Source organism: Oncorhynchus tshawytscha, linkage group LG21, assembly GCF_018296145.1.
Source record: "Oncorhynchus tshawytscha isolate Ot180627B linkage group LG21, Otsh_v2.0, whole genome shotgun sequence".
NCBI classification, from domain to species: Eukaryota; Metazoa; Chordata; class Actinopteri; order Salmoniformes; family Salmonidae; genus Oncorhynchus; species Oncorhynchus tshawytscha.
In genome coordinates, this window is record NC_056449.1 from 35,875,948 (window position 1) to 35,888,447 (window position 12,500).

Sequence of the window (12,500 nt, forward strand, 5' to 3'; positions counted from 1 at the left end):
GTAGAACATAGAGCGTAGGAGTAAAGAGCTGTGGACAGGAGAACATAGAGCTATAGAGTATAGAGCTGTGGACAGTAGAACATAGAGCTGTGGACAGGAGAACATAGAGCTGTGGACAGTAGAACATAGAGCTGTGGACAGGAGAATATAGAGATGTAGAGTATAGAGCTGTGGACAGTAGAACATAGAGCTGTGGACAGTAGAACATAGAGCTGTGGACAGTAGAACATAGAGCTGTGGACAGTAGAACATAGAGCTGTGGACAGTAGAACATAGAGCTGTGGACAGTAGAACATAGAGCTGTGTACAGTAGAACATAGAGCTGTGGACAGTAGAACATAGAGCTGTGGACAGTAGAACATAGAGCGTAAGAGTATAGAGCTGTGGACAGGAGAACATAGAGCTATAGAGTATAGAGCTGTGGACAGTAGAACATAGAGCTGTGGACAGGAGAACATAGAGCTGTAGAACATAGAGCTGTGGACAGGAGAACATAGAGCTGTAGAGTATAGAGTTGTGGACAGTAGAACATAGAGCTGTAGAGTATAGAGTTGTGGACAGGAGAACATAGAGCTGTGGACAGGAGAACATAGAGCTGTGGACAGGAAAACATAGAGTTGTAGAGTATAGTGCTGTGCACAGTAGAACATAGAGCTGTGGACAGTAGAACATAGAGCTGTGGACAGTAGAACATAGAGCTGTGGACAGTAGAACATAGAGCTGTGTACAGTAGAACATAGAGCTGTGGACAGTAGAACATAGAGCTGTGGACAGTAGAACATAGAGCGTAAGAGTATAGAGCTGTGGACAGGAGAACATAGAGCTATAGAGTATAGAGCTGTGGACAGTAGAACATAGAGCTGTGGACAGGAGAACATAGAGCTGTGGACAGTAGAACATAGAGCTGTGGACAGGAGAACATAGAGCTGTAGAGTATAGAGCTGTGGACAGTAGAACATAGAGCTGTGGACAGGATAACATAGAGCTGTAGAGAATAGTGTAGAGCTGTGGACAGTAGAACATAGAGCTGTGGAGAGAGAACATGTGGACAGTAGAACATAGAACTGTGGACAGTAGAACATAGAACTGTGGACAGTAGAGTATAGAGCTGTGGACAGTATAACATAGAGCTGTGGACAGTAGAACATAGAGCTGTGAACAGGAGAGTATAGAGCTGTGGACAGTAGAACATAGAGCTGTGGACAGTAGAACATAGAGCGTAAGAGTATAGAGCTGTGGACAGGAGAACATAGAGCTATAGAGTATAGAGCTGTGGACAGTAGAACATAGAGCTGTGGACAGGAGAACATAGAGCTGTGGACAGTAGAACATAGAGCTGTGGACAGGAGAATATAGAGATGTAGAGTATAGAGCTGTGGACAGTATAACATAGAGCTGTGGACAGTAGAACATAGAGCTGTGGACAGTAGAACATAGAGCTGTGGACAGGAGAATATAGAGCTGTAGAGTATAGAGCTGTGGACAGTAGAACATAGAGCTGTGGACAGTAGAACATAGAGCTGTAGATTGGAGATAACTGCTAGCCTCCCGCAGGAGACACTGAGTAAGATTACGTCCCAAATGGCATCCCATTACCTTTGTAGTGCACTACTATTGACCCAGGCCCATAGGGCTGTAGTGCACTACAAAGGGAATATGGTCCCATTTAGGACAAGTACTAAGAGTGACAGATACTCGATCCTAAGGTGCCGCTCACACTCCCGAGAGGGGGAGACAGAGAGGGGGAGCGAGGGGGAGAGAGGGGGGACGGGGGAGGGGAAGAGGGGGAGAGAGTGAGAGGGAGACAATTGATCAACACTCCGATAATGAGAGAGACGTTCAAGATTGGTGGAGAAAGAGTGTGTCCTGGAATGTCCAGAGTTCTTTCAGCCTGGAAGAAGGCCCTGGTCCAAAGTAGTGCACTATGTAGGGAATATAGTGCAATTTGGGATACACTTCTAGTCTCGCTGCTTTAAGAATCCTCTTTAATGTAAAAGGCCTCAAATTATGAGCCATTTTTTTAATGTGCAAAACATCAATATATTGAGGATATTTTGACTCCCAAGGGATTAAAGACCAGGTTGGTAAAACACAACCAGAGGAGATAAATGATAAGTGCTGTAGATATATAATAGAGAAAAGCTTAATGGCTTCATGTGTATCATGTTCTGTTTTTCTGTTGTTGGTTGGGTGGGTGGGTTGTACTGTGGGTGGGTGGGTTGTTGGTTGGGTGGGTGGGTTGTACTGTGGGTGGGTGGGTTGTTGGTTGGGTGGGTGGGTTGTACTGTGGGTGGGTGGGTTGTTGGTTGGGTGGGTGGGTTGTACTGTGGGTGGGTGGGTTGTTGGTTGGGTGGGTGGGTGGGTGGGTTGTACTGTGGGTGGGTGGGTTGTTGGTTGGGTGGGTGGGTGGGTGGGTTGTTGGTTGGGTGGGTGGGTGGGTTGTTGGTTGGGTGGGTGGGTGGGTGGGTTGTTGGTTGGGTGGGTGGGTTGTTGGTTGGGTGGGTGGGTGGGTGGGTTGTTGGTTGGGTGGGTGGGTGGGTTGTTGGTTGGGTGGGTGGGTGGGTGGTTTGTTGGTTGGGTGGGTGGGTTGTTGGTTGGGTTGTTGGTTGGGTGGGTGGGTGGGTGGGTTGTTGGTTGGTTGGGTGGGTGGGTTGTTGGTTGGGTGGGTGGGTGGGTGGGTTGTTGGTTGGGTGGGTGGGTGGGTTGTTGGTTGGGTGGGTGGGTTGTTGGTTGGGTGGGTTGTTGGTTGGGTGGGTGGATGGGTTGTTGGTTGGGTGGGTTGTTGGTTGGGTGGGTGGGTGGGTGGGTTGTTGGTTGGGTGGGTGGGTTGTTGGTTGGGTGGGTGGGTTGTTGGTTGGGTGGGTGGGTGGGTTGTTGGTTGGGTGGATGGGTGGGTGGGTTGTTGGTTGGGTGGGTGGGTTGTTGGTTGGGTGGGTGGGTGGGTTGTTGGTTGGGTGGGTGGGTTGTTGGTTGGGTGGGTGGGTGGGTTGTTGGTTGGGTGGGTGGGTGGGTGGGTTGTTGGTTGGGTGGGTTGTTGGTTGGGTGGGTGGGTGGGTTGTTGGTTGGGTGGGTGGGTGGGTTGTTGGTTGGGTGGGTGGGTGGGTGGGTGGGTGGGTTGTTGGTTGGGTGGATGGGTGGGTGGGTGGGTGGGTGGGTTGTTGGTTGGGTGGGTGGGTTGTTGGTTGGGTGGGTGGGTGGGTTGTTGGTTGGGTGGGTGGGTTGTTGGTTGGGTGGGTGGGTGGGTGGGTGGGTTGTTGGTTGGGTGGGTGGGTGGGTTGTTGGTTGGGTGGGTGGGTGGGTTGTTGGTTGGTTGGATGGGTTGTTGGTTGGGTGGGTGGGTTGTTGGTTGGGTGGGTGGGTGGGTTGTTGGTTGGGTGGGTGGGTTGTTGGTTGGGTGGGTGGGTGGGTGGGTTGTTGGTTGGGTGGGTGGGTGGGTTGTTGGTTGGGTGGGTTGTTGGTTGGGTGGGTGGGTGGGTGGGTTGTTGGTTGGGTGGGTGGGTGGGTGGGTTGTTGGTTGGGTGGGTGGGTTGTTGGTTGGGTGGGTGGGTGGGTTGTTGGTTGGGTGGGTGGGTTGTTGGTTGGTTGGGTGGGTTGTTGTTTGGGTGGGTGGGTGGGTTGTTGGTTGGGTGGGTGGGTGGGTTGTTGGTTGGGTGGGTTGTTGGTTGGGTGGGTGGGTGGGTTGTTGGTTGGGTGGGTGGGTTGTTGGTTGGGTGGGTGGGTGGGTTGTTGGTTGGATGGGTGGGTGGGTTGTTGGTTGGGTGGGTGGGTTGTTGGTTGGGTGGATGGGTGGGTGGGTGGGTGGGTTGTTGGTTGGGTGGGTGGGTGGGTTGTTGGTTGGGTGGGTGGGTGGGTTGTTGGTTGGTTGGTTGGGTGGGTGGGTTGTTGGTTGGGTGGGTGGGTGGGTGGGTGGGTTGTTGGTTGGGTGGGTGGGTTGTTGGTTGGTTGGGTGGGTGGGTGGGTTGTTGGTTGGGTGGGTGGGTGGGTTGTTGGTTGGGTGGGTGGGTTGTTGGTTGGGTGGATGGGTGGGTGGGTGGGTTGTTGGTTGGGTGGGTGGGTGGGTGGGTTGTTGGTTGGGTGGGTGGGTGGGTTGTTGGTTGGTTGGTTGGTTGGGTGGGTTGTTGGTTGGGTGGGTGGGTGGGTTGTTGGTTGGGTGGGTGGGTTGTTGGTTGGTTGGGTGGGTTGTTGGTTGGGTGGGTGGGTGGGTGGGTGGGTTGTTGGTTGGGTGGGTGGGTTGTTGGTTGGTTGGGTGGGTTGTTGGTTGGGTGGGTGGGTGGGTGGGTTGTTGGTTGGGTGGGTGGGTGGGTTGTTGGTTGGGTGGGTTGTTGGTTGGGTGGGTGGGTTGTTGGCTGGATGGGTTGTTGGTTGGGTGGGTGGGTGGGTGGGTTGTTGGTTGGTTGGGTGGGTTGTTGGTTGGGTGGGTGGGTTGTTGGCTGGATGGGTTGTTGGTTGGGTGGGTGGGTGGGTTGTTGGTTGGGTGGGTGGATGGGTGGGTGGGTGGGTGGGTGGGTTGTTGGTTGGGTGGGTGGGTGGGTGGATGGTTGGGTGGGTGGGTGGGTGGATGGGTGGGTGGGTGGGTTGTTGGTTGGGTGGGTGGGTGGGTGGATGGTTGGGTGGGTGGGTGGATGGGTGGGTGGGTTGTTGGTTGGGTGGGTTGTTGGTTGGGTGGGTGGGTGGGTGGGTGGATGGGTGGGTGGGTGGGTTGTTGGTTGGGTGGGTGGGTGGATGCGTTGGTGGGTGGATGGGTTGTACTGTGGGTGGGTGGGTTGTTGGTTGGGTGGGTGGGTGGGTGGATGGTTGGATGGGTGGGTTGTTGGTTGGGTGGGTGGGTGGGTGGGTGGGTGGGTGGATGGGTGGGTGGATGGGTGGGTTGTTGGGTGGGTTGTTGGTTGGTTGGGTGGGTTGTTGGTTGGGTGGGTGGGTTGTTGGTTGGGTGGGTGGGTTGTTGGTTGGGTGGGTGGGTGGATGGGTGGGTGGGTTGTTGGTTGGGTGGGTGGATGCATTGGTGGGTGGATGGGTTGTACTGTGGGTGGGTTGTTGGTTGGGTGGGTGGGTGGATGGTTGGATGGGTGGGTTGTTGGTTGGGTGGGTGGGTTGTTGGTTGGGTGGGTGGGTGGATGGGTGGGTGGGTGGATGGGTTGGTGGGTGGATGGGTTGTACTGTGGGTGGGTGGGTTGTTGGTTGGGTGGGTGGGTTGTTGGTTGGGTGGGTGGGTTGTACTGTGGGTGGGTGGGTGGGTTGTTGGTTGGGTGGGTGGATGCGTTGGTGGGTGGATGGGTTGTACTGTGGGTGGGTGGGTGGGTTGTTGGTTGGGTGGGTGGATGCGTTGGTGGGTGGATGGGTTGTACTGTGGGTGGGTGGGTTGTTGGTTGGGTGGGTGGGTTGTTGGTTTGTTGGGTTGTACTGTGGGTGGGTGGGTTGTTGGTTGGGTGGGTGGATGGGTTGTACTGTGGGTGGGTGGGTTGTTGGTTGGGTGGGTGGGTGGGTGGGTTGTTGGTTTGTACTGTGGGTTGTTGGTTTTTTGGTTGGGTGGGTTGTTGGTTGGGTGGGTGCGCAGGTGGATGGATGGGTGGGTGGGTGGATGGATGGGTGTATTTTGAGAGAGGTGTAGACAGACAGACAGTAAGTCCAGTAATGTACATGCGTATGTTATGTCTCACTGGCAGTGTGAGCATGTGTAGGTTTGCCTAGGTTTTATTTATGGAGTACGATAGGGAACTGGTAAACGGTAGGAGAGTGGGGGGGCAGACATGCCATCTCTAGTCATCAATGCCCAATGGTGACCAATTCATACCTGGGAAACCAGCAGCAAACACTGACTTCAGGAATGGAAGCTGTGTACGGTGTCTGTTTGCAGTAGTAAATGCTTACAAACAGGAGAGAGAGAGAGAGCCCCAGCTGGTGTACTCTATTGGGTCTGTAATGGGTAGGGAAGCATGAGAGAGTGATGGATAGAGTGAGAGATGGATGGATGGACTAAAGGGAGAGAGGTATTGTCCTCATAAACCATGGACTGTCTCCATCGGAGTGGAAGCAGTATATTTTCATCATGGGCCAGCCAGCTGAGACAGCTGAGGAATTAACCCTCAGGTTGTTGCCCCCGTCAGTGGCTGCTTCTGAAAGGGCAACCTATTCCCTATGTAGTGCACTACTTTTGACCAGGGCCCATAGGCTGCCATTAGGCTTTGGTCAAACGAAGTGCGAGGGAATAGGGTACCATTTGGGACCAGTAAGTCAGCCAGGTGGAGAGAAGAGTTGGCTGAGTATCAACCCCCTAACCCCAGTCAGCACGACCCCTACTGCCCCCAGTAGAGGTCCGTTACAGGTCAGGAGAGGTCAGTTACAGGTCAGTAGAGGTCAGTTACAGGTCAGAGGTCAGTTACAGGTCAGAGGTCAGTTACAGGCCTGTAGAGGTCAGTTACAGGCCTGTAGAGGTCAGTTACAGGCCTGTAGAGGTCAGTTACAGGTCAGTAGAGGTCAGTTACAGGTCAGAGGTCAGTTACAGGCCTGTAGAGGTCAGTTACAGGCCTGTAGAGGTCAGTTACAGGCCTGTAGAGGTCAGTTACAGGTCAGTAGAGGTCCGTTACAGGTCAGAGGTCAGTTACAGGTCAGTAGAGATAAGTTACAGGTCAGTAGAGGTCAGTTACAGGCCTGTGTGACTCAGTTCGTAGAGGTCAGTTACCGGTCAGTAGAGGTCAGTTACAGTCCTGTGTGACTCAGTTCGTAGAGGTCAGCTAGTCCTGTGTGGTTCAGTTCGTAGAGGTCAGCTAGTCCTGTGTGGTTCAGTTCGTAGAGGTCAGTTAGTCCTGTGTGGTTCAGTTCGTAGAGATCAGTTACAGGTCAGTAGAGGTCAGTTAGTCCTGTGTGACTCAGTTCGTAGAGGTCAGTTACAGGTCAGTAGAGGTCAGTTAGTCCTGTGTGGTTCAGTTCGTAGAGGTCAGTTAGTCCTGTGTGGTTCAGTTCGTAGAGGTCAGTTACAGTCCTGTGTGACTCAGTTCGTAGAGGTCAGTTAGTCCTGTGAGGTTCAGTTCATAGTCCTGTGTGGTTCAGTAGAGGTCAGTTAGAGGTCAGTTATATGCCAGTCAGTTATAGGGCAGTTATAGGCCAGTTATAGACCAGTAGGGGCCAGTTATAGGCCAGTAGAAGTCAGTTATAGGCCAGTAGAGGTCAGTTATAGGCCAGTTATATGCCAGTAGAGGTCAGTTATAGGCCAGTAGAGGTCAGTTATAGGCCAGTAGAGGTCAGTTATAGGCCAGTAGAGGTCAGTTATAGGTCAGTTAGAGGTAAATTATAAGCCAGTAGATGTCAGTTATAGGCCAGTAGAGGTCAGTTATAGGCCAGTAGGGCCAGTTATAGGCCAGTAGAGATCAGTTATAGGCCAGTGGAGGTCAGTTATAGGCCAGTAGAGGTCAGTTATAGGCCAGTAGGGGCCAGTTATAGGCCAGTAGAGATCAGTTATAGGCCAGTGGAGGTCAGTTATAGGCCAGTAGAGATCAGTTATAGGCCAGTGGAGGTCAGTTATAGGCCAGTAGAGGTCAGTTATAGGCCAGTAGAGGTCAATGCCATTTCAGACTGTTCTACACCAACCATACCATGTAGATGACCTTCTGCTGTTCAGTTAGACTGTAAGGTGAAGGAAAATACCACTCAACCTTCTGCTGTTCAGCTAGACTGTCACCAAGAAAGCTGAGATCTACAGCTCAGATTTAACCTAATAAAAGCAGGAATGAGGTTTGTGCAGTGGGCCTGATACACAATCAGAGCATATTGGTTATATGCTTGGCCTGCCAGTAGTGTTAATCTCAGACCATATTATACTTAAAAACTCATGCTTTAATAACTAAATAGATCAGTTGAGAGAAACAACTGAGCATGAATTGAAATAATTTGTAAATAATTCGCATTTTTTTATTTATTTTACTGGATGGTACCTGCATCTTACGGTCAAGGTGCTTTCAACACAACTGTGAACTTGAAAAAAAAAACAGAGGTCAAATCATGATATCAGCGATCTTCAGGTCGTAAAGTCGGAGCCGTAGAAAGATGCCCGAGTTTCTGACTTGGAATTCCGAAGCAGGATGAACGTTCAAAACTAGTTTCCGACTCTCACCGGTCCCTGCTCTTTCCTTCCTTTCCTCCGGTGACACTGACTAGAGAGAGGGGACACAGTCTTCCGCCTGATGGCGAAACTGGAGTCGCACCGCATCTGCCTCATGCACAAATTCACGTTGTTCCTGTGACCAGAGAAAGTGAACTACTCCTTGATTTTAAAATAGACACGATGAGCTGCTAATAATAATAACATTGCAGGGCTGGCTATCAATACACTTGGCTACAAATTGCAGCCCAAGTGGAAGTAGGGAGAAGCGCGTTTTATGTTTTGTAATAGAGCTGAATAAAAACAGTGTTGACAGTGCTGAAAACGTAGACTTGAACTCACTTTTAAAAACAGCTGCTCTTTGCTGTATTCTTTGACAGTCTCTCTGGTCATGGTTTTAAAAGTTGAAATCTCACGTAGGCTAGTATCACACTTTGCTGCGGGAACTGTGATCTGAGCTATCCGATTGGCTAGCACAGTAGGTGCACTCGATTTAACCACAGATCTCCCGGTCTACCGGGTAGGAGGAGTTTGATTTTCCAGACAAATAGTTCAAAATGGGAACCCTTAGCCTACACAGCGCAGGGCTAGTGAATCAAGTGCAGCTGTAACAGTATAACTTCAGATCGTCCCCTCGCCCATACCCGGGCGCGAACCAGGGACCCTCTGCACACATCAACAACTGACACCCACGAAGCATCGTTACCCGTCGCTCCACAAAAGCCGCGGCCCTTGCAGAGCAAGGGGAACCACTACTTGCAAGTGACGTCACCGATTGAAACGCTATTTAGCGCGCACCACAGCTAACTAATCTAGCCGTTTCCTAGCCGTTTCACATCCGTTACACAGCTACCGGTAACAGCGCATGACAAATAAATAAAATAAATAAATACGATAAAAGCTTACGCTCCCAAGCTTTTATTGTCTGCTTTTCTACATAAATGTTTGCTGATCGACTTAGAATGCCTTGAAGATCGACCAATCAATTCTGATGACCGGTTGGTGACCACTGAATTAGACTGTATGTTAATTAAAGGAAAATACCATTCAAAAACCATATTTTGTTATTCATTAGTCCACTGTGTCAAAACGCATTAGACATGACACTTTCTGTTTTTTTAAAGCTCTTTATCCCCTCAAAAAGTCACATTCACACAGAGTAGCCTGCATGAAGTAATCTAGTACAGTACTACACATCTATCCTAAGACTAGTTCAAAAAAAGCCCCAAATTCTGATTTGTTAGTCGACTGCGTGACTTTTATGAATTGTATGTGCTGTTGTCCTGCCTGTCACTTTGTGAAGCCTGTAGTGTGATGTACAGTATCTATGTATCTGTATAGATATATATGTATCCATATGGATGTGTGGGATGATGTCTGTGCAAATGATCTCTCAGTTTAACGGGCTGCATATTTAAAGGGATGAGATTATTGTTGCTAATTCAAGACATGAACTTCGCAGGCAGCGTTCATTCATTCATTCCCTCTTTCGATCTATCTCAGAATGTTGTGTTATGAGATGTACAGTCTAGTAGGTTTATCCACTTTTCTCCTCCTCCGGGACTACACGTTGACATGTAGTTTCAGCTACCTATACCATCTATCCCTCTCTCCACTCGTTTACTGACTCGTCTCTTTCCTCTCCCTCTCTTCCAGGACTACACGTTGACCATGTAGTTTCAGCTACCTATCCCATCTATCCCTCTCTCCACTCATTTATTGACTCATCTCTTTCCTCCCCCTCTCTTCCAGGACTACACGTTGACCATGTACTTCCAGCAGGCCTGGCGGGACAAGCGTCTGTCCTACTCTGAGATTGCCCTCAACCTGACGTTGGATAACAGGGTAGCCGACTCGCTCTGGGTTCCCGACACCTACTTCCTCAACGATAAAAAGTCCTTTGTCCACGGCGTCACGGTCAAGAACAGAATGATCCGACTGCATCCGGACGGCACCGTTCTCTATGGACTCCGGTAAGGGATTTCATCGCTTCTGATGGTTACCAATTGGTTACCAATATCTGTGTTGGTTTCTCTCAGCCAGTAGGTTGAATGCCCCTCTTTCATTTATTTATTTATTTAACTAGGCAAGTCAGTTAAGAACACATTTTTTATTTACAATGACGGCCTACCAAAAGGCAAAAAGCCTCCTGCAGCGATGGGGGCTGCAGGAGGCAGGACAAAACACACATCATGACAAGAGAGACAACACAACACTACATAAAGAGAGACCTAAGACAACAACATAGCAAGGCAGCAACACATGACAACACAGCATGGTAGCAACACAACATAACAACAACATGGTATCAACACAACATGGTAGCACAACATGGTACCACAAAACATGGTACAGACATTACTGGGCACAGACAACAGCACAAAGGGCAAGAAGGTAGAGACAACAATACATCACACAAAGCAGCCACAACTGTCAGTAAGAGTGTCCATGATTGAGTCTTTGAATGAAGAGATTGAGATAAAACTGTCCAGTTTGAGTGTTTGTTGCAGCTCGTTAAAATCGCTAGCTGCAGCAAACTGAAAAGAGGAGCGACCCAGGGATGTGTGTGCTTTGGAGACCTTTATCAGAATGTGACTGGCAGAATGGATGTTGTATGTGGAGGATGAGGGCTGCAGTAGATATCTTAGATAGGGAAGAGTGAGGCCTAAGAGGGTTTTATAAATAAGCATCAACCAGCGGGTCTTGCGATGAGTATATAGCGATTTCCAATTTACAGAGGAGTATAGAGTACATTGATGTGTCCTATAAGGAGCATTGGTGGCAAATCTGATGGCTGAATGGTAAAGAACTCGAGGGCACCCTTACCTGCCGATCTATAAATTATGTTTCCGTAATCTAGCACGGGTAGGATTGTCATCTGAATCACGGTTAGTTTGGCAGCTAGGATGAAAGAGGAGCAATTACGATAGACGAAACCAAGTCTAGATCTAACTTTGATATGTGCTGAGAGAAGGACAGTGCGCCGTCTAGCCATACTCCCAAGTACTTGTCTGAGGTGACTACCTCAAGCTCTAAACCCTCAGAGGTAGTAATAATACCTGTGGGAAAGGAGCATTCTTCTTACCAAACCTCATGACCTTTGTTTTGGAGGTGTTTAGAATGAGGTTGAGGGTAGAGAAAGCTTGTTGGACACCAAGAAAGCTTTGTTGTAGAGCATTTAACACAAAATACGGGAAGGGGCCAGCTGAGTACAAGACTGTATCATCTGCATATAATTGGATGAGAGAGCTTCCTACTGCCTGAGCTATGTTGTTGATGTAAATTGAGAAGAGCGTGGGGCATAGGATCGAGCCTTGGGGTACTCCCTTGGTGACAGGCAGTGGCTGAGACAGCAGATTTTCTGACTGTTTGAGAGAAGTAGTTAGCAAACCAGCCCAAAGACCCCTCAGAGACACCAATACTCACCAATTTCAGTCTACCTCGGTATGGATACGTTTTCTCATTATTGACCATCTGGGTCTACACACTACATACTATACTGAACGTCTGGATTGGTTACTTTGGTGTTTTATCATTAAATAATGAAACAGTAGTGTACAGAAAGAGTAGATGTATTTGATTGAGGGTAAAGGATGTCACAGGCTCATAGCTAGTCTGTCCACCTAGGAATCTAGACCCTTTCACGTTCTCTGATGATGCTTTACCTTTTCATGGTCTCAATGTCAATAACTGATCAGTTTATGATCAATAATGGAACAGAGCTGTAGAACGGCTACAAAGGGAGGAAATGTATTTGATTGTACGGCGGAGGTCCTGTCCATCCTGAAAACATCTCTTTGTGACGTTGTCTGTGTCCCAAATGCCACCCTAGTCCCTGTGTAGTGCACTATTTTTGACTAGGGCCCGATAGAACCTTATATAGTACACTACTTTAGACCAGAGCAGTGTACTATGTAGGGAATAGGGTGGCTTTTAGGATTCAGATATTCAGTCTCTGATGCTGCAGAGAAGATTGACGTTCATAAGAGATGTTCATCAATAACGTAAAAGAACAATACAAACATACAACACACACACACTGGACGGTCTTTTATGTGCTGTTGTGCTGCCTGTAAAGGGATGAACATTCCTAGGTAGTAGCTACCCCCTCCTTGGCCTACACTTCACACTAACACCAATCTGAACATTCCTAGGTAGTAGCTACCCCCTCCTTGGCCTACACTTCACACTAACACCAATCTGAACATTCCTAGGTAGTAGCTACCCCCTCCTTGGCCTACACTTCACACTAACACCAATCTGAACATTCCTAGGTAGTAGCTACCCCCTCCTTGGCCTACACTTCACACTAACACCAATCTGAACATTCCTAGGTAGTAGCTACAACCTCCTTGGCCTACACTTCACACTAACACCAATCTCAACATTCCTAGGTAGTAGTTAC

General features: G+C 49.3%; 1 protein-coding gene across 2 annotated transcripts in view; it reads left to right on the forward strand.

Annotated features, from left to right (window-relative positions):
- LOC112237981 (gamma-aminobutyric acid receptor subunit beta-2) overlaps positions 1-12,500 on the forward strand; it is a 90,089-nt gene that overhangs the window by 36,284 nt on the left and 41,305 nt on the right. For both annotated transcript variants that reach the window (XM_042303419.1, XM_042303420.1), the window contains exon 4: positions 9,848-10,068. In XM_042303419.1, the coding sequence (XP_042159353.1) occupies positions 9,848-10,068 (221 nt within the window). The remainder of the gene's footprint in view (positions 1-9,847; positions 10,069-12,500) is intronic.